This window comes from Oncorhynchus gorbuscha, unplaced genomic scaffold (genome assembly GCF_021184085.1).
Source record: "Oncorhynchus gorbuscha isolate QuinsamMale2020 ecotype Even-year unplaced genomic scaffold, OgorEven_v1.0 Un_scaffold_717, whole genome shotgun sequence".
Taxonomy (NCBI): domain Eukaryota; kingdom Metazoa; phylum Chordata; class Actinopteri; order Salmoniformes; family Salmonidae; genus Oncorhynchus; species Oncorhynchus gorbuscha.
The window spans coordinates 1-22500 of record NW_025745777.1 but is presented as its reverse complement, the minus strand read 5'-3'; the positions used below and the strand labels follow the sequence as shown (position 1 = coordinate 22500).

Sequence of the window (22500 nt, the reverse complement as noted above, 5' to 3'; positions counted from 1 at the left end):
GTGTCCACATACTTTTGTATATATAGTGTATAGAAGGGTTGTCTTTTATTTTTTTTAAACTGCATTGTTGGTTAGAGGCTAGTAAATAAGCAAGTTCACTGTAAAGTCTACACCTGTTGTATTCAGCGCATGTGACTAATAAAATTTGATTGTCATGAAAATCAAATCAAATTTATTTATATAGCCCTTCGTACATCAGCTGATATCTCAAAGTGCTGTACAGAAACCCAGCCTAAAACCCCAAACAGCAAGCAATGCAGGTGTAGAAGCACGGTGGCTAGGAAAAACTCCCTAGAAAGGCCAAAACCTAGGAAGAAACCTAGAGAGGAACCAGGCTATGTGGGGTGGCCAGTCCTCTTCTGGCTGTGCCGGGTGGAGATTATAAACCTAGAGAGGAACCAGGCTATGAGGGGTGGCCAGTCCTCTTCTGGCTGTGCCGGGTGGAGATTATAAACCTAGAGAGGAACCAGGCTATGAGGGTGGCCAGTCCTCTTCTGGCTGTGCCGGGTGGAGATTATAAACCTAGAGAGGAACCAGGCTATGAGGGGTGGCCAGTCCTCTTCTGGCTGTGCCGGGTGGAGATTATAAACCTAGAGAGGAACCAGGCTATGAGGGGTGGCCAGTCCTCTTCTGGCTGTGCCGGGTGGAGATTATAAACCTAGAGAGGAACCAGGCTATGAGGGGTGGCCAGTCCTCTTCTGGCTGTGCCGGGTGGAGATTATAAACCTAGAGAGGAACCAGGCTATGAGGGGTGGCCAGTCCTCTTCTGGCTGTGCCGGGTGGAGATTATAAACCTAGAGAGGAACCAGGCTATGTGGGGTGGCCAGTCCTCTTCTGGCTGTGCCGGGTGGAGATTATAACAGAACATGGCCAAGATGTTCAGGACTAGTCATGAAAATGATGCGCGCAAGTCAATGGGGCAGAAGGCCACGTGTTGTTATGATTCTGAACGTCATATAGCAAAGCAACAATGACAAGGAGCTGCCACAGTTCCATCTGGTTCTCGATACCATGTCTTGTTTTGACTGATGTCTCATCTATGCTAATATGGCTCAAATTAACTAGTTGGCTAACCAACGACGATGTATTTGAGCGATTTGAACAAGTTCTCATTGTGCAAATGTATTGGTTTTCAAAAAACATTTGTAGAATAAAAAATATAGTTTACATATTGTCAACAATATAAGACTGTTTTTTTCCTCAAAAGTTGCGCCCTCATTATTAACGTAAACTCACCCCATTCTAACCGCAACATTCAAACGAGGCTACAAAGAAAACTAATGGGACTGTGTTGACGTCAAAATCGAGGGTGTGAACTAGGTTTCTTTTCAAGCGTTGATCGACATGGTAATGGCTCTATAGTATTGGAGAAATGTTGAAAAAATGGACCCTCCGTTACATCTAGACGTGTCATGTCGTAACGTACAGCACGCATAAAGCAACTATTTCTGTCTTACAAACTCTCTCCACCAGGTGTAGCACTTCTCTCGTCCTTTAAAAACAAGAAATGGACAGTGACGGGGTGTAAGGGGGGGAAGACCTAGTCAGTTTTTTTGCGGCATCCTTCTCAAAGCCGCTGTTTATTTCTAAGATCACTTTAGCACCGCCCTAAAAACCTGATTCAAATTCGACACAAACCTTCAAATAGGTATGTAATGAAAGATTATATAAACTCTTTATAGTGTTTAATTTACATTTTAGAGTCGATAAGGTGATAAGTTCGAGTGAAAAGAAGCAATTTTCCCACACATTTCTCCTTCTCACTATTAGTTTCGCTTCCCACCCGCCATTTAAAAAAGATCCGACGGGGATCATAGCCTGCTTGAATTATGCAGAAACAGGCAGCGTTTAGGTCATGCAATTGATTCTGTTGGAAAGGGGAGACATTGTGCTTTACAATGGTATTCACATTACAGTTGATCTGGAAGTATTACGTTTTGGGGGCGCTAAAAAAAGGGCAATTGTACGGACCAAGGCAATGTACGAGTTTACGTTAGTTGCTTTTACAACCAACCCATCCACTGACCACGAACATTTCATTAAATTTGGAGAACCAGACTGAAGAGATTATGCAATTCTGTTCTTTTTGTATACATCTCAATCATTCAAATATGTTAAATTCCTTCACATTTGATCATATTTGTATTTGTTCTGGTGGTGCCAATAATGAACCCGGTGCGTTGTAGCCAACACATGCAATACTACTCACTGACGTCTATGCACAATCAATGTCATGATTGAATAAATACCCCTTTAAAACCTGCTCCTTTCCCTAAATTAACGAATCAATTATATTTTAATTAATGTCACTAGGGTCTATGGCAGTTTACCAGGCAGTTATTATTATTATTATTATTATTATTATTATTATTATTATATTAGTTGCCCCTCTCCCTCCTGTTTACTGCCTTTCCCCTCCAACACGTGGCGGTAGAGCGCCAGGAGCTGCTCACTGACCGAAGAAGAATATCCCGGAAGTAGGTGGATGCGGGCGCTAGTTGGATAGCTACTTCACTTCAAAATACGGATTAAAATATGTCCATATACCATTTCTGATACGGTTGTGATTGGCATAGACATTATGTAAAAATAAATAAAAAAACATTATGTAACTGTAACGAGCTAGACGCGAGGAGGCACAAAACAACTTTTGGTAATTTAGCTTGTTTAGCTAACAAGTTAGCTGTCAAATAGTTTCCACGACAACTGTTCCCGACCCCCGTTCTGAGGTGACGTATTGTTTCTCCAAACCACAAAAGTCTACAGAAGAACTGTTGGGTCGATTCACAATGGATGAGGTGAGAACGCGCCCATCTAGTAACACACGTTCGCTCGGTAGCCAGCTGGTTTGTTGTCATAGCAAATGTTAGTGGCTAGTTATCGTGGAATGAAAGGCAAAGCGGTCAGTCGATCCCTGTGTTATTGCTCCATCTAATGATCGTTATATTCCACTACAGTAGGTAATGGTAGTAAATGCAATCTTTAGAGGTCTGTCAGATTCATAATATAGGCCGCAGATTTATCCCTGACTAAAGACCACGTGACCTGGCCAGGAAAACTCTGGGCCTTGTTTCCGGCCGCAGATTTATCCCTGACTAAAGACCACGTGACCTGGCCAGGAAAACTCTGGGCCTTGTTTCCGGCCGCAGATTTATCCCTGACTAAAGACCACGTGACCTGGCCAGAAACTCTGGGCTTTGTTTCCGGATCAGATCGTATTGGCCTGTTCCAAGTGGCACCCGATTCCCTATATAGTGCACTGCTTTTGACCAAGGTCCATAGGACTGAAGTATTGTCCTATATAGTTATTTGTGACGGATACATTCTCAGGGTAAAACTCATGGCCGTAGTAGTATAATATGATACATTGTCAGGGTAAAACTCATGGCCGTAGTAGTATAATATGATACATTGTCAGGGTAAAACTCATGGCCGTAGTAGTATAATATGATACATTCTCAGGGTAAAACTCATGGCCGTAGTAGTAGTATATGATACATTGTCAGGGTAAAACTCATGGTAGTAGTAGTATAATATGATACATTCTCAGGGTAAAACTCATAGTAGTAGTAGTATAATATGATACATTCTCAGGGTAAAACTCATGGCCGTAGTAGTATAATATGATACATTCTCAGGGTAAAACTCATGGCCGTAGTAGTATAATATGATACATTCTCAGGGTAAAACTCATGGCCGTAGTAGTATAATATGATACATTCTCAGGGTAAAACTCATGGTAGTAGTAGTAGTATATGATACATTCTCAGGGTAAAACTCATGGTAGTAGTAGTAGTATATGATACATTCTCAGGGTAAAACTCATGGCCGTAGTAGTATAATATGATACATTCTCAGGGTAAAACTCATGGCCGTAGTAGTATAATATGATACATTCTCAGGGTAAAACTCATGGCCGTAGTAGTATAATATGATACATTCTCAGGGTAAAACTCATGGCCGTAGTAGTATAATATGATACATTGTCAGGGTAAAACTCATGGTAGTAGTAGTAGTATATGATACATTCTCAGGGTAAAACTCATGGTAGTAGTAGTATAATATGATACATTCTCAGGGTAAAACTAATGGCCGTAGTAGTATATGATACATTCTCAGGGTAAAACTAATGGCCGTAGTAGTATATGATACATTCTCAGGGTAAAACTCATGGTAGTAGTAGTATAATATGATACATTCTCAGGGTAAAACTCATGGCCGTAGTAGTATAATATGATACATTGTCAGGGTAAAACTCATGGTAGTAGTAGTAGTATATGATACATTCTCAGGGTAAAACTCATGGTAGTAGTAGTATAATATGATACATTCTCAGGGTAAAACTAATGGCCGTAGTAGTATAATATGATACATTGTCAGGGTAAAACTCATGGCCGTAGTAGTAGTATAATATGATACATTGTCAGGGTAAAACTCATGGCCGTAGTAGTATAATATGATACATTCTCAGGGTAAAACTCATGGCCGTAGTAGTAGTATAATATGATACATTCTCAGGGTAAAACTCATGGCCGTAGTAGTAGTATATGATACATTGTCAGGGTAAAACTCATGGCCGTAGTAGTATAATATGATACATTCTCAGGGTAAAACTCATGGCCGTAGTAGTATAATATGAAACATTCTCAGGGTAAAACTCATGGCCGTAGTAGTATAATATGATACATTGTCAGGGTAAAACTCATGGCCGTAGTAGTAGTATATGATACATTGTCAGGGTAAAACTCATGGCCGTAGTAGTATAATATGATACATTGTCAGGGTAAAACTCATGGCCGTAGTAGTAGTATATGATACATTGTCAGGGTAAAACTCATGGTAGTAGTAGTATAATATGATACATTCTCAGGGTAAAACTCATGGCCGTAGTAGTAGTATATGATACATTGTCAGGGTAAAACTCATGGTAGTAGTAGTATAATATGATACATTCTCAGGGTAAAACTCATGGTAGTAGTATAATATGATACAGTGTAGTTAACGTCAGACATCCCTCTGTTCCATCATTGTATCTGTGGCAGATCGCCTAGCAGTCACAAGCATTGGGACAGTCACTCGTTTGAATTTTATTTATTTTATTTCTATTTCACTAGGCAAGTCAGTTAAAGAACAAATTCTTATTTACAATGACAGCCTACACCGACCAAACCCAGACGACGCTGGGATAATTGTGCACCGCCCTGTGGTACTCCCGATCACAGCTGGTTGTGATACAGCCTGGATTCGAACCAGGGTGTCCGTAGTGCCTGAGACCGCTGCGCCACTCGGGAGCCACTTGGAATCCCCGAGCCGACCTGGTGAATCTGTTGATGTGCCCTCGAGCAAGGCACTTAACCCTAATTGCTCCTGTAAATTGCTCTGGATAAGAGTGTCTGTTAAATGACTAAAATGTAATTTAAACGTTTATTGTAGGACGGTGATGGCAGATCCAGCCTGTCTAACTCGTGTCCCACTCGACCTAAACCCACACAGTCACCAGTTCCTGTCAGGAACCACAGGAACCAGAGAACACTGCAGGGCCCCAAGCTGCTAGAAGTTGACTGGGATTCTCTTTTTAGTAAGTTGGAATAGTTTGGGAATGTTTTGAATTGGAATTTTTGGGATAGAATAGAAAATGACTTATCGTTGAATGATTTACGTTCATCTAACTCTGTGTTCTTCAATCCTGGTCCTGGGGACCCAAAAGGAAGCACATTTGAGTTTTTGCCCCACCACTCACACACTTTCAACTCATCAACTCATCATCAACCCTTGATTTGAATCAGGTGTTTTAGTGCTAGGGCAAAAAAAACTCAAAATGTGCAACCATTTGGGTCCCTGGGACCAGGATTGAGAAACGCTGATCTAACCCAGATGTGTTGAATTCATGTATTTCCACCAATAGTACTAATGAGTTATAACATTAGTTTTATCATTCACACAGAAGAGAGACAACCTCCACCAGGAGCAGCTAAACAACACCTGGAGAATCAGCAGAAACCCAAGACATTTCATGCCTGTCCAGTGTGTGGAAGACACTGCCAAAAGTTATCCATCCTGCAGATCCACATGAGAATCCACACGGGAGAGAAGCCGTACCCCTGCCCCGACTGTGGCAAGAAGTTCGCTCACCTGGGAGCCATGAGACGACACCACCTCACACACACGGGAGAGAAGCCTTACTCCTGCTCTGTGTGTGGGAAGAGTTTCACCCAATCAGGACATCTGAAAGAGCACCAACAGTCTCACTCCGGAGAGAAGCACCACTGTCTGATCTGTCTGAAACAGTATATCAGAGCAGAAGATCTGAAGATTCACCACAGAGTTCACACGGGAGAAAGGCCCTACCGCTGTGCAGAGTGTGGCAAGAGCTACATCAGGTCAAAGAATCTCCGGGCTCACAAGCTGACTCACCAGAGGACAGGAGGTGGTGGTAAAAGTGACAGGGAGATGGCAGCTACTATCCAGGGTGAGTTGGGAGATCATTTATTAATAATAAACAATGCATAAAGGACTGTGGGTGTCCCGAACAGAGTGAGCCAAGACTTGGACTAAGAAGATCTTTTAATGGAGAATCTCCATTGAGAATGCTTGTTAGTCCGGCACTAGGCCCATTGAGAATGCTTGTTAGTCCGGCACTAGGCCCATTGAGAATGCTTGTTAGTCCGGCACTAGGCCCATTGAGAATGCTTGTTAGTCCGGCAATGGGCCCATTGAGAATGCTTGTTAGTCCGGCACTAGGCCCATTGAGAATGCTTGTTAGTCCGGCACTAGGCCCATTGAGAATGCTTGTTAGTCCGGCACTAGGCCCATTGAGAATGCTTGTTAGTCCGGCACTAGGCCCATTGAGAATGCTTGTTAGTCCGGCACTAGGCCCATTGAGAATGCTTGTTAGTCCGGCACTAGGCCCATTGAGAATGCTTGTTAGTCCGGCACTAGGCCCATTGAGAATGCTTGTTAGTCCGGCACTAGGCCCATTGAGAATGCTTGTTAGTCCGGCACTAGGCCCATTGAGAATGCTTGTTAGTCCGGCACTAGGCCCATTGAGAATGCTTGTTAGTCCGGCACTAGGCCCATTGAGAATGCTTGTTAGTCCGGCACTAGGCCCATTGAGAATGCTTGTTAGTCCGGCACTAGGCCCATTGAGAATGCTTGTTAGTCCGGCACTAGGCCCATTGAGAATGCTTGTTAGTCCGGCACTAGGCCCATTGAGAATGCTTGTTAGTCCGGCACTAGGCCCATTGTGTGTCTGGGAAACTGTCCCAGGAGTTTTTCCTGACCTGATTATGATTAATTCTACATTTAGACTAAAGATGCCTGTACATCAATAGCTGTGTCATAAATTAACAAGATATGCTTTGTCTTTCTCTCTGCCTGCCAGTGAAAGTGAAGGAGGAGGAAGAAGAGGAAGAGGTTGGTGGTTTCATCAATGCCGAAGGAGAGGAGGAAGAGGAGGTTGGTGGTTTCATTAATGCTGACGGAGAGGAAGTTGGCTGGAGTTTCCCTGATCTCAGTAAGTAGAGGCAGAATGGTGACACAATCAATTGTATTGGTTGTGTGTTCCAATTGACACCCTATTCCTTTTATAGTGCACTTATTTTTGACCAGAGCCCTGTGGGGAATAGGGTGCCATTTTGGACACGACCTAGATCACTTGTTTGGCTTATTTACCCACCCAATTATTTAACTCACTAATTATCTCCACAGGAGAGTCCGTAATACCAACCTATCTCCATAGGAGAGAGTCCTGTCCATGGCTCTGGTAGTCTCATTATAACCAAAAATACCAACCAGTGAGAGTTAAAATTATGTTTTCGAATGACATCCCCAGGAGGTAAAAATATTTTGTGAAAACTATAGTGGTCCTAAAACGAAAACTTGAGGAACACCGAAATTTAGGGCCAATTATCTACAAATTCTATCTTTTGGGAGGGGCAGAAAACAGTTTAACCAGCGATTGAGATGTGAGACTCTGCTGTAGTTCGGCGTCTCAGACCCCGTAACAGGAGGAGGAGAGACCAGAGAAGGTTCGGCGTCTCAGACCCTGTAACAGGAGGAGGAGAGACCAGAGAAGGTTCGGCGTCTCAGACCCCGTAACAGGAGGAGAGACCAGAGAAGGTTCGGCGTCTCAGACCCCGTAACAGGAGGAGTAGAGACCAGAGAAGGCTCGGCCTCTGACCGGTTGCTTAATGGGGAAAACCGGTTGAATGAGCGTCACCGGTTGAGCATGCCAACAGCATTTCCTTCCAGAAGCCATGGGAAAGTTGTCTGGCTGCGGGAACCGTGCGATGGGATTTATACTCCTATCTGCACTTACTGGTGGCACAGACGCTGTTTCATCCTTTCCTACACTGAAATTACCCTCTGCCTCACGATGGCATCTGAAGCTGGGCTTGCAACACAGCTATCCTCACCATAAGGCGATCGTTGTCCTGTATATTATGAGTACAGCGACTGCAATTAGAAGGCATCATGTTAATGTTACTACTGAGCTTCGGCTGGTGGAGGTCCTGTAGAATCACGTCCAGAGAAAGCGTCCGGGGTTGAAAAGTTGAATGGGGGAAAAAAAATTGTGAGGACAAAACTAAGACGTTGGTAAATTTGTTAAATGCAAAGTTTTAATTAAATGGTTAATGAAAGTAAAACAAAATGAAAAGTTTAGCAGGTAGCCGAGAAGCAACAAAATGGTTATATATAACCCATAATAACAACCTCTCTACAGGAGTCCTGGTAGTCTCATTATAACCCATAATAACAACCTCTCTACAGGAGTCCTGGTAGTCTCATTATAACCCATAATAACAACCTCTCTACAGGAGTCCTGGTAGTCTCATTATAACCCATAATAACAACCTCTCTACAGGAGTCCTGGTATTCTCATTATAACCCATAATAACAACCTCTCTACAGGAGTCCTGGTAGTCTCATTATAACCCATAATAACAACCTCTCTACAGGAGTCCTGGTAGTCTCATTATAACCCATAATACCAACCTCTCTCTACAGGAGTCCTGGTAGTCTCATTATAACCCATAATACCAACCTCTCTACAGGAGTCCTGGTATTCTCATTATAACCCATAATACCAACCTCTCTCTACAGGAGTCCTGGTAGTCTCATTATAACCCATAATACCAACCTCTCTCTACAGGAGTCCTGGTAGTCTCATTATAACCCATAATACCAACCTCTCTACAGGAGTCCTGGTATTCTCATTATAACCCATAATACCAACCTCTCTACAGGAGTCCTGGTAGTCTCATTATAACCCATAATACCAACCTCTCTCTACAGGAGTCCTGGTAGTCTCATTATAACCCATAATACCAACCTCTCTCTACAGAAGTCCTGGTAGTCTCATTATAACCCATAATACCAACCTCTCTCTACAGGAGTCCTGGTAGTCTCATTATAACCCATAATACCAACCTCTCTCTACAGAAGTCCTGGTAGTCTCATTATAACCCATAATACCAACCTCTCTCTACAGGAGTCCTGGTAGTCTCATTATAACCCATGATACCAACCTCTCTACAGGAGAGAGTCCTGTAGTCTCATTATAACCCATAATACCAACCTCTCTCTACAGGAGTCCTGGTAGTCTCATTATAACCCATAATACCAACCTCTCTCTACAGGAGTCCTGGTAGTCTCATTATAACCCATAATACCAACCTCTCTCTACAGAAGTCCTGGTAGTCTCATTATAACCCATAATACCAACCTCTCTCTACAGGAGTCCTGGTAGTCTCATTATAACCCATAATACCAACCTATCTCTACAGGAGTCCTGGTAGTCTCATTATAACCCATAATACCAACCTCTCTCTACAGGAGTCCTGGTAGTCTCATTATAACCCATAATACCAACCTCTCTCTACAGGAGTCCTGGTAGTCTCATTATAACCCATAATACCAACCCATCTCTACAGGAGTCCTGGTAGTCTCATTATAACCCATAATACCAACCTCTCTCTACAGGAGTCCTGGTAGTCTCATTATAACCCATAATACCAACCTCTCTCTACAGGAGTCCTGGTAGTCTCATTATAACCCATAATACCAACCTCTCTCTACAGGAGTCCTGGTAGTCTCATTATAACCCATAATACCAACCTCTCTCTACAGGAGTCCTGGTAGTCTCATTATAACCCATAATACCAACCTATCTCTACAGGAGTCCTGGTAGTCTCATTATAACCCATAATACCAACCTCTCTCTACAGGAGTCCTGGTAGTCTCATTATAACCCATAATACCAACCTATCTCTACAGGAGTCCTGGTAGTCTCATTATAACCCATAATACCAACCTCTCTCTACAGGAGTCCTGGTAGTCTCATTATAACCCATAATACCAACCTATCTATACAGGAGTCCTGGTAGTCTCATTATAACCCATAATACCAACCTCTCTCTACAGGAGTCCTGGTAGTCTCATTATAACCCATAATACCAACCTCTCTCTACAGGAGTCCTTGTAGTATCATTATAACCCATAATACCAACCTCTCTCTATAGGTGAAAGTCCTGTCCATGACTCTGGTAGTGAAGGAGGAAGTCCCCCTACATCACACACCAACAAGGTGGGAGACAATAATGACCAACATTTTATGAGATTAAATGTATTTATTTTAAAGGCCACACATGGAACCTAATGTAAAGATTTCAGGTCTTGAACCTAATGTAAAGACTTCAGGTCTTGAACCTAATGTAAAGACTTCAGGTCTTGAACCTCATGTAAAGCTTTCAGGTCTGGAACCTAATGTAAAGCTTTCAGGTCTTGAACCTAATGTAAAGCTTTCAGGTATTGAACCTAATGTAAAGCTTTCAGGTCTTGAACCTAATGTAAAGCTTTCAGGTCTTGAACCTAATGTAAAGCTTTCAGGTCTTGAACCTAATGTAAAGCTTTCAGGTATTGAACCTAATGTAAAGCTTTCAGGTCTTGAACCTAATGTAAAGCTTTCAGGTCTTGAACCTAATGTAAAGCTTTCAGGTCTTGAACCTAATGTAAAGCTTTCAGGTCTGGAACCTAATGTAAAGCTTTCAGGTCTTGAACCTAATGTAAAGCTTTCAGGTCTTGAACCTAATGTAAAGCTTTCAGGTCTGGAACCTCATGTAAAGCTTTCAGGTCTGGAACCTAATGTAAAGCTTTCAGGTCTGGAACCTAATGTAAAGCTTTCAGGTCTTGAACCTAATGTAAAGCTTTCAGGTCTGGAACCTAATGTAAAGCTTTCAGGTCTGGAACCTAATGTAAAGCTTTCAGGTCTGGAACCTAATGTAAAGCTTTCAGGTCTGGAACCTAATGTAAAGCTTTATTGTATTGTGTTTATGAATAGAGTTCTGACATGGTTCATGATGATGTTCTGTATTCATTGTAGGATCCTGGTCACCAATCCAGCACCAAAGCTGTAGAGTCCCAGGGTCCCGATCCAAGACATGAGGAGGACATCACTCAAACACCTGGGATGAACATTCATATTGTAGAAGAGGGGAAGGAGGAAGTGAAAGAGGAGGATGAAGTTGGTGGTTTTATCAATTCTGAAGGAGAAGAATTTGACTGGGATTCTGTTCAACATAGTAAGTGGAGGCAGAACACGGACTGTTCTTTAGTTGACTGGGGTTCTGTTCAACATAGTAAGTGGAGGCAAAACTCTGACTGTTCTTTAGTTGACTGGGGTTCTGTTCAACATAGTAAGTGGAGGTAGAACTCTGTTCTTTAGTTGACTGAGGTTCTGTTCAACATAGTAAGTGGAGGCAGAACTCTGTTCTTTAGTTGACTGGGGTTCTGTTCAACATAGTAAGTGGAGGCAGAACTCTGTTCTTTAGTTGACTGGGATTCTGTTCAACATAGTAAGTGGAGGTAGAACTCTGACTGTTCTTTAGTTGACTGGGGTTCTGTTCAACATAGTAAGTGGAGGCAGAACTCTGTTCTTTAGTTGACTGGGGTTCTGTTCAACATAGTAAGTGGAGGCAGAACTCTGTTCTTTAGTTGACTGGGATTCTGTTCAACATAGTAAGTGGAGGCAGAACTCTGTTCTTTAGTTGACTGGGATTCTGTTCAACATAGTAAGTGGAGGCAGAACTCTGTTCTTTAGTTGACTGGGGTTCTGTTCAACATAGTAAGTGGAGGCAGAACTCTGTTCTTTAGTTGACTGGGATTCTGTTCAACATAGTAAGTGGAGGCAGAACTCTGTTCTTTAGTTGACTGAGGTTCTGTTCAACATAGTAAGTGGAGGTAGAACTCTTGACTGTTCTTTAGTTGACTGGGGTTCTGTTCAACATAGTAAGTGGAGGTAGAACTCTGTTCTTTAGTTGACTGGGGTTCTGTTCAGCCCATCTCCTATGAAGTGCACTACTTGTTGACCAGGGTCCTGGACAAAGTGGATGCACTTGATAGAGAATAAGGTACCATTTTTGGATACGGACTGTGAATGAATGTCGACTTGCTCGCCTCAATACCTAACCCACTCTGTTATTCACACAGGAGAGAGCCCGGACTGTGGCTTAGACAGCAAAGCGAATCCCGCCACATCAGAACATCCTGAACACCAGGAGAGTCACAAGACGAAGACGTCTCACTGCTGCTCGGTGTGTGGCAGAGAGTGCTACAAGCTCTCGGTACTGCAGATCCACATGAGAATCCACACGGGAGAGAAGCCGTACCCCTGCCCCGACTGTGGCAAGAAGTTCGCTCACCTGGGAGCCATGAGACGACACCTCCTCACACACACGGGAGAGAAGCCTTACTCCTGCTCTGTGTGTGGGAAGAGTTTCACCCAATCAGGACATCTGAGGGAGCACCAGCAGTCTCACAGTGGAGAGAAGCCTCACCTGTGTCTGGTCTGTGGGAGAGGCTTCTCTAGAGCGTCAGACCTCCGGATCCACCACAGAGTTCACACAGGGGAGAGGCCGTACAGCTGTGACTACTGTGGGAAGAGATACGGCCGCTGTCAGAAGCTACGGGCTCACCAACGGACACACCACAGTGACAGGACGCACGCTGATACTGGAGAGGAGACGGAGTGAATGACCACGAGGCTTTGAACATAAGACGTGATAAGCTTAGTATTCCTACAGGTGATGTTAGCCGGCTGGACAACAACGATGATACACGTTGATCGTCATCAGACAGAGGAACAATACACTCCATTGGAATAGACATGGTTCTAGAATCCACCTAAAGCACCCAGTTCTGATGGAGAGATGAAATAATCAGTGCTGTCCAGTTTATTGAACTTGAACCAGAGAAATGAACCCCAAAAGATGGGGAGACGGTGTTCTAAATTGGAATCGTGGAATGCTTGTTCTCTGTCCACCACATCCTGTGTGAGGAACCCAGTTGAAATAATTGTTTAAAATAAGATAATAATGTTGATGTAATAATTGGTAACAATCACAACTATTAATGTTGAGATGAAGAACGGAGGAGAGCTTAGAAGAGAACCATTACAATGGAGAGGAGAGAGAGACATTCCAGGAGAGAAGAAAGCACCCAGTTCTGATGGAGAGATGAAATAATCAGTGCTGTCCAGTTTGTTATTGAGACTTGAACCAGAGAAAGTGAAGAGAAAAGATGGAGAGAGACTGAGAGCGAAATGTGGCTCCATCCATGCTGTCATTCAGGTCATTACATCGCTATAAGATAGTAAACAAAGGTGTGTCATGGTGGTGTTAATAAATAGGTTACAAAAACCTACCTAATTTTTAATCTATTTAAAAATAAAAACAAGTTTCTGTTTTCTGTACCATTTTATGCCAACTCTTGCCCTCCAGTGGGTGATAATAGTTGCCCTCCAGTGGGGTGGAGGACGTACAACCTGTTAGAATTATAGGATGCTCAGATTCTCCGTCTGTCTTGAATAGTTTATCATCTGGTAGGAGTGACCTGCTATCGGAGGTATTCATGTTATTGTGGAGAATGGGTGTAGTATTCTCTGAATACTATACGCTGCAACTCCCCAACGGGCTCGAGAGGCGAAGGTCGCCAAGCTGCACTTCTTCACACCCGCTGTCATTAACCCGGAAGCTGCACCAATGTTTCAGAGGAAGACACCGTTCAACTGATGACCAAAGTCAGCCTGCAACGCCCAGCCACAAAGTCAACCGCCACAAGGAGTCAGCCCGCCAAAAGTCAAAAACAAGAGTCTGTTTGCTGTACCAGCCCATGCACAGGAGTCAGCCCGCCACAAGGAGTCAGCCCGCCACAAGGAGTCAGCCCGCCACAAGGAGTCAGCCTGCAGGCGCCCAGCCCACCACAAGGAGTCAGCCCGCCACAAGGAGTCAGCCCGCCACAAGGAGTCAGCCCGCCACAAGGAGTCAGCCCGCCACAAGGAGTCAGCCCGCCACAAGGAGGCCCGCCACAAGGAGTCAGCCCGCCACAAGGAGTCAGCCCACCACAAGGAGTCAGCCTGCAGGCGCACCAGCCCACCACAAGGAGTCAGCCCGCCAACTGAGTGCCACAAGGAGTCAGCCTGCAGGCGCCCAGCCCACCACAAGGAGTCAGCCCGCCACAAGGAGTCAGCCCGCCACAAGGAGTCAGCCCGCCACAAGGAGTCAGCCTGCAGGCGCCCAGCCCACCACAAGGAGTCAGCCCGCCACAAGGAGTCAGCCCGCCACAAGGAGTCAGCCTGCAGGCGCCCAGCCCACCACAAGGAGTCAGCCCGCCACAAGGAGTCAGCCCGCCACAAGGAGTCAGCCCGCCACAAGGAGTCAGCCCGCCACAAGGAGTCAGCCCGCCACAAGGAGTCAGCCCACCACAAGGAGTCAGCCTGCAGGCGCCCAGCCCACCACAAGGAGTCAGCCCGCCACAAGGAGTCAGCCCGCCACAAGGAGTCAGCCCGCCACAAGGAGTCAGCCCGCCACAAGGAGTCAGCCCGCCACAAGGAGTCAGCCCGCCACAAGGAGTCAGCCCGCCACAAGGAGTCAGCCTACAGGCGCCCAGCCCACCACAGGGAGTCAGCCCACCACAAGGAGTCAGCCCGCCACAAGGAGTCAGCCCGCCACAAGGAGTCAGCCCGCCACAAGGAGTCAGCCCGCCACAAGGAGTCAGCTCGCCACAAGGAGTCAGCTCGCCACAAGGAGTCAGCTCGCCACAAGGAGTCAGCTCGCCACAAGGAGTCAGCTCGCCACAAGGAGTCAGCTCGCCACAAGGAGTCAGCTCGCCACAAGGAGTCAGCTCGCCACAAGGAGTCAGCTCGCCACAAGGAGTCAGCTCGCCACAAGGAGTCAGCCCGCCACAAGGAGTCAGCCTACATGCGCCCAGCCCACCACAAGGAGTCAGCCTGCCACAAGGAGTGGGATCGAACCCCAGGCTGTAGTGATGCCGCAACACTACGATGCAACGCCTCCCAGCACATTTGGGTGTGTAAGTGAATGTAATTGTCGACCAGTTAGCCAAAATAGTTTTGAAATTAGATATAATTGATATTAATGTTCCACTGGGTAGAGATGAAGCCAAATGTAAGATCAGAGCCATTCTGATAGATGTGTGTCGGAAGAGATGGGACTCTGAGCCCAAGGGCCGGTGTTTTATATGCCCTCCACAGAAAGGTCAGTGGACCAAGGTTCAAAGGTCAGATTAGGAAGGAAGAGGTGGTGATTGTGTTTAGGACATTGAACTCATCATTACATCTGGTTAGCAGCGTGTGAATGGTTTGTGGGGTAGGCCGTCATTGTAAATAAGAATTTGTTCTTAACTAACTTGCCTAGTAAAATGAAGTTTAAATTAAAAATATATATTTTGAACAAGATTCCAGCAGGTTGTAAGGCCCTTGTATTGCCTGCCTTCTCACTCTTGTACACTAGGTGGCGCTAATGCACCGGGTAGTTTAGTCATGCAGAAGAATCATACCCGGAAGTACGGTGATGCAGTAACGCAGACAGTCGGCTTATTTACCTTTCTTCAAAACAGTCTAGCGAGCTAGTTACTGTTAAAATGACAACATATAGGATTTCTGCATGTATTGCCTTCGTTAAGATGGCTGGTTAGGTTTCAAATCGTTTAACGACCAGTAAATTGTTCAACTGACGTGAGTGACCTCGAGCTGATGTGAACGCAAAAGAACAACCATCAATAACATGTCGGCAGAATTCACTCTTCCCGGTTCTGACCGACCCGCAATGGACGAGGTAAGACACGGGACGGACGAATGCCCGTTAGCTAGCCAGCCAAATCTAATAACATTGTCCTAGCCCGAATGCCTCACATGACATGAATGGTACAAGCTTTGTCTCAAATCGGGTTGTGAACACTCCATTGCTGTAATTGCAAGACGATGCGTAACAGAGTTGCAGTAACAGCACAGACCGGTTATGCTCAGTCGTCTGAAAACTGATTTGATTGTAGTTGTTCATGTTACAAAGTATCAAGCTAGCGGTTTGTTTCCTTCTGCTGTTCAGTCAGTCTGTAGTCGCAACTTTGACACCATGCCACTGGGTGGGTCTTTTGAGGCAAGGCCAGTCTTATCTGGGTGGGTGCAGTCGTTTGTTCCTACCAAGCACTAACACAAACACACTGATCTAGGATCCGTTTTGCCTTAGGGTTACCTGGACAGGGAGGGTCTGAGGTCAGCATTCTTACTGTTAGATGCTTTGTGAAATACAGGCCCTGATTCCCTGATCAAAGTATTGGACACTCATATAGTCTACCACAGCAACACACTCATATAGTCTACCACAGCAACACTCATATAGTCTATCTACCACAGCAACACTCATATAGTCTACCACAGCAACACTCATATAGTCTACCACAGCAACACTCATATAGTCTACCACAGCAACACTCATATAGTCTACCACAGCAACACTCATATAGTCTACCACAGCAACACACTCATATAGTCTACCACAGCAACACACTCATATAGTCTACCACAGCAACACTCATATAGTCTACCACAGCAACACACTCATATAGTCTACCACAGCAACACACTCATATAGTCTACCACAGCAACACACTCATATAGTCTACCACAGCAACACTCATATAGTCTACCACAGCAACACACTCATATAGTCTACCACAACAACACACTCATATAGTCTACCACAACAACACACTCATATAGTCTACCACAACAACACACTCGTATAGTCTACCACAACAACACTCGTATAGTCTACCACAACAACACACTCATATAGTCTACCACAACAACACACTCATATAGTCTACCACAACAACACACTCATATAGTCTACCACAACAACACACTCATATAGTCTACCACAACAACACACTCATATAGTCTACCACAGCAACACTCATATAGTCTACAACAACAACACTCATATAGTCTACCACAGCAACACACTCATATAGTCTACCACAGCAACACTCATATAGTCTACCACAGCAACACTCATATAGTCTACCACAGCAACACTCATATAGTCTACCACAGCAACACTCATATAGTCTACCACAGCAACACTCATATAGTCTACCACAGCAACACTCATATAGTCTACCACAGCAACACTCATATAGTCTACCACAGCAACACTCATATAGTCTACAACAACAACACTCATATAGTCTACCACAACAACACTCGTATAGTCTACCACAGCAACACTCATATAGTCTACCACAGCAACACACTCGTATAGTCTACCACGGCAACACACTCGTATAGTCTACCACAACAACACACTCATATAGTCTACCACAACAACACTCATATAGTCTACCACAGCAACACTCATATAGTCTACCACAACAACACTCATATAGTCTACCACAACAACACTCATATAGTCTACCACAGCAACACACTCATATAGTCTACCACAGCAACACTCATATAGTCTACCACAGCAACACACTCATATAGTCTACCGCAACAACACTCATATAGTCTACCACAGCAACACTCATATAGTCTACCACAGCAACACTCATATAGTCTACCACAGCAACACTCATATAGTCTACAACAACAACACTCATATAGTCTACCACAGCAACACACTCATATAGTCTACCACAGCAACACTCATATAGTCTACCACAGCAACACTCATATAGTCTACCACAGCAACACTCATATAGTCTACCACAGCAACACTCATATAGTCTACCACAGCAACACTCATATAGTCTACCACAGCAACACTCATATAGTCTACCACAGCAACACACTCATATAGTCTACCACAGCAACACACTCATATAGTCTACCACAGCAACACTCATATAGTCTACCACAGCAACACTCATATAGTCTACCACAGCAACACTCATATAGTCTACCACAGCAACACTCATATAGTCTACCACAGCAACACACTCATATAGTCTACCACAGCAACACACTCATATAGTCTACCACAGCAACACTCATATAGTCTACCACAGCAACACTCATATAGTCTACCACAGCAACACACTCATATAGTCTACCACAGCAACACTCATATAGTCTACCACAGCAACACACTCATATAGTCTACCGCAACAACACACTCATATAGTCTACCACAGCAACACTCATATAGTCTACCACAGCAACACTCGTATAGTCTACCACAGCAACACTCATATAGTCTACAACAACAACACTCATATAGTCTACCACAGCAACACACTCATATAGTCTACCACAGCAACACTCATATAGTCTACCACAGCAACACTCATATAGTCTACCACAGCAACACTCATATAGTCTACCACAGCAACACTCATATAGTCTACCACAGCAACACTCATATAGTCTACCACAGCAACACTCATATAGTCTACCACAGCAACACTCATATAGTCTACAACAACAACACTCATATAGTCTACCACAACAACACTCGTATAGTCTACCACAGCAACACTCGTATAGTCTACCACAGCAACACACTCGTATAGTCTACCACAGCAACACACTCGTATAGTCTACCACAGCAACACACTCATATAGTCTACCACAACAACACACTCATAGTCTACCACAGCAACACTCATATAGTCTACCACAGCAACACTCATATAGTCTACCACAACAACACTCATATAGTCTACCGCAACAACACACTCATATAGTCTACCACAACAACACTCATATAGTCTACCACAACAACACTCATATAGTCTACCGCAACAACACACTCGTATAGTCTACCACAACAACAACACTCATATAGTCTACCACAACAACACTCATATAGTCTACCACAACAACACTCATATAGTCTACCACAACAACACTCATATAGTCTACCACAACAACACTCATATAGTCTACCGCAACAACACACTCGTATAGTCTACCACAGCAACGCACTCATATAGTCTACCACAGCAACACTCATATAGTCTACCACAACAACACTCATATAGTCTACCACAGCAACACACTCATATAGTCTACCACAGCAACACACTCATATAGTCTACCACAATAACACTCATATAGTCTACCGCAACAACACACTCATATAGTCTACCACAACAACACTCGTATAATCTACAACAACAACACTCATATAGTCTACTGCAACAACATGGGGCGGCAGGGTAGCCTGGTGGTTAGAGCGTTGGACTAGTAACCGAAAGGTTGCAAGTTCGAATCCCCGAGCCGACAAGGTAAAAATCTGTCGTTCTGCCCCTGAACAGGCAGTTAACCCACTGTTCCTAGGCCGTCATTGAAAATAAGAATTTGTTCTTAACTGACTTGCCTAATTAAATAAAGGTAAAATTTAAATAAAAAAAATCTACCACAGCAAAACAATAGTTCCCCTCTCCAGAACTAGTCAAGGTTGCCTTCTGCCCTTCATCCTCTTTTAGGATGATGTTAACAACCAGCCCAGCCCGTCCCACAGCCCCCCTGCATCAGGAGAAGCTGATCAAGACGACCAAACAGAACCAACCAAAACCTTTTCTCACGGTTGTCTGGACTGTGGGAAAGAGTTTTCCCGCCCATGTGACCTGGTGAGTTTGATGGGTTTTATTTGGCAGTTTAAAAAGAAGAAACATTTACATTGTGCACATGAAACGTGACAGGACAACACAAAAACAACAAGTCAATGACTTAGACTCACAGTCAATGACCTACCCCTGTCAGGACAACACAATGAATTGGCTGTAAGTCAATGACCAACCCCTGTCAGGATAACACAATGAATTGACAGGACAACACAAAACAACAAGTCAATGACTTAGACTTACAGTCAATGACCTACCCCTGTCAGGACAACACAATGAATTGACAGGACAACACAAAACAACTCATTAATAACTTATTCCCATTGTGTTCCATAAGGTGAGACACCAGAGGGTACACACAGGGGAGAAGCCCTACCCCTGTCAGGATAACACAATGAATTGACAGGACAACACAAAACAACTAATTAATAACTTATTTCCATTGTGTTCCACAAGGTGAGACACCAGAGGGTACACACAGGGGAGAAGCCCCCTGTCCTGACTGTAAAAGAGGTTCGCCCACTCAGTGGAGGCCTCCGAGAACACGAGAGGATACACTCCGGAGAGAAGCCCACCACTGCTCTGTGTGTGGGAAGAGCTTTCACCCAGAAGGGAAGTCTTAGAGTCCACCTACGGACACACACGGGGGAGAGACCTTGCCCTGCCTCGCCTGTGGCAAGAGTTACACCCAAATGAATTTTTGAAAGTGCACCATGGCGAACACACGGAGAGAGGCCCTATCCTGTTCTGTGTGTGGCAAGGCTTTGCTCAGATAGAAACCTGAAGAAACACCAACGGATTCACACCGGGGAAGCCTTACCAGTGCCTGGGAGTGTGGAGCCAGTTTCCCACCCAGAAGGACAGCCTGAAGATGCATCAGAGGTCATTGATTTCATACTTGTTTATTTTGATCTCCCTGTTGTTTTACCGTAGTCAGTTTCAAGTTTTAAATGCACTTTTAATAAAGAAACTATCTGATTTTAGGATCTCACACGGGAGAGAAACCTTTCTATCTGCCCTGAAAAAGGGAAGGGTTTCCACACAATGGCACCTGAAAGTCCACTGAGGAGTGCATACAGGTGAGTTGATTTTTAACGACAAGGACATCATGTCACAAAAACTTCAGTTGTCCACAATGTGTTATTTTAAATAAAACCTGAATCTTTATGCAGCTATTGACAGTATACATTACAGCACTGTCATTTGTCTGGGATACACATGGTAAAACAACGTCCAATGAAATGCTTACTTGCGGGTTCCATTTAAACAACAATAAGAAATAATGCGAACATGAAGTAAAATGGCTCATTATTGTGGAGTGACACTGTTCTTCCCACCCACCCGCCCTTCCACCCATCCATCAGGGAAGTTCTGCCCTGGGATTGTGGAGACGGTTCAGCCAGGCAGACGTCCTGAAGAGACACCAGATGGTGCACACAGGGAGAAGCCGTACTCTGCGCTCTGTGTGGGAGGAGGTTCGCCCAGCCTGCCACTCTAGTACCACCTCCGGACCCACGCGAGAGAACCAGACCGAGGTGAGTTCAACAACACTTCCCTTATACAGCCGCTGCCACAGTAACAATTTCAGTTGGAACGATTTGAATGAACATTCCAGAATGTTGCCACAAGCTGCAAATAGATCATTTTTCTATGTATTCAAACTGCAGATGCTAATCTTACTAGGTTAGAAAGACTGCATAGCAAATATGTATTATTTGTATTATTATTTATTTGTATTATTATTGGTAGTGGCAGTTTAGACAGGAAACAGATACTCATGTTTACCTCACACTGCCTTCTGAGACTGTCGGCCACTTCACTGCCTTCTCGGCCTGTCGGCCACTTCACTGCCTTCTCGGCCTGTCGGCCACTTCACTGCCTTCTCGGCCTGTCGGCCACTTCACTGTCTTCTCAGCCTGTCGGCCACTTCACTGCCTTCTCGGCCTGTCGGCCACTTCACTGCCTTCTCGGCCTGTCGACCACTTCGCTGCCTTCTCGGCCTGTCGGCCACTTCGCTGTCTTCTCGGCCTGTCGGCCACTTCGCTGTCTTCTCGGCCTGTCGGCCACTTCGCTGTCTTCTCGGCCTGTCGGCCACGTCACTCTCTTCTCGGCCTGTCGGCCACTTCGCTGTCTTCTCGGCCTGTCGGCCACTTCGCTGTCTTCTCGGCCTGTCGGCCACTTCGCTGTCTTATCGGCCTGTCGACCACTTCACTGTCTTCTGAGACTGTCGGCCACTTCACTGCCGACACAAAACAAACAGAACGCTGTTGCTAGCATTTTAATGTTCACAAACCATTTCCCCAGGGCCTCAATGCTGCCCAGTGTGTGGACAGGACCTCCCTACAGAGCAGGCTCTGAGAAAACACCTACAGGCACACATGGGGGAGGACCTCAGTCACAACGGGGGACAGGAAGACGGGGAGGAGGAAGTTGGTGGTCTGATCAATTCTGATGGAGAGGACGTTGGCTGGGACCCTTCTCATCTTAGTAAGTGGAGGCAGGTTATTCGTCCCTATTGGCTCCCTATTCCCTACGTAGTGCACTACTTTACCCTAATGTACATCCCTAATGGCC

The 22500-nt window shown here is 44.8% G+C and overlaps 2 protein-coding genes across 2 annotated transcripts; both read left to right on the top strand.

The window, feature by feature from the left end:
• Positions 1-2722: 2722 nt before the first annotated feature.
• Positions 2723-13174, top strand: LOC124019908 (zinc finger protein 391-like). Its single transcript, XM_046335350.1, has 7 exons — positions 2723-2798; positions 5434-5578; positions 5945-6469; positions 7382-7513; positions 10521-10585; positions 11381-11579; positions 12487-13174. The coding sequence occupies exons 1-7, from the start codon at positions 2790-2792 to the stop codon at positions 13026-13028; spliced, it is 1617 nt and encodes a 538-aa protein (XP_046191306.1). The 5' UTR covers positions 2723-2789; the 3' UTR covers positions 13029-13174.
• Positions 13175-15204: 2030 nt separating this feature from the next.
• On the top strand, positions 15205-20329 carry LOC124019890 (zinc finger protein 787-like). Its single transcript, XM_046335334.1, has 3 exons — positions 15205-16130; positions 19789-19932; positions 20264-20329. The coding sequence occupies exons 1-3, from the start codon at positions 16080-16082 to the stop codon at positions 20327-20329; spliced, it is 261 nt and encodes an 86-aa protein (XP_046191290.1). The 5' UTR covers positions 15205-16079.
• The last annotated feature ends 2171 nt before the right edge of the window (positions 20330-22500 follow it).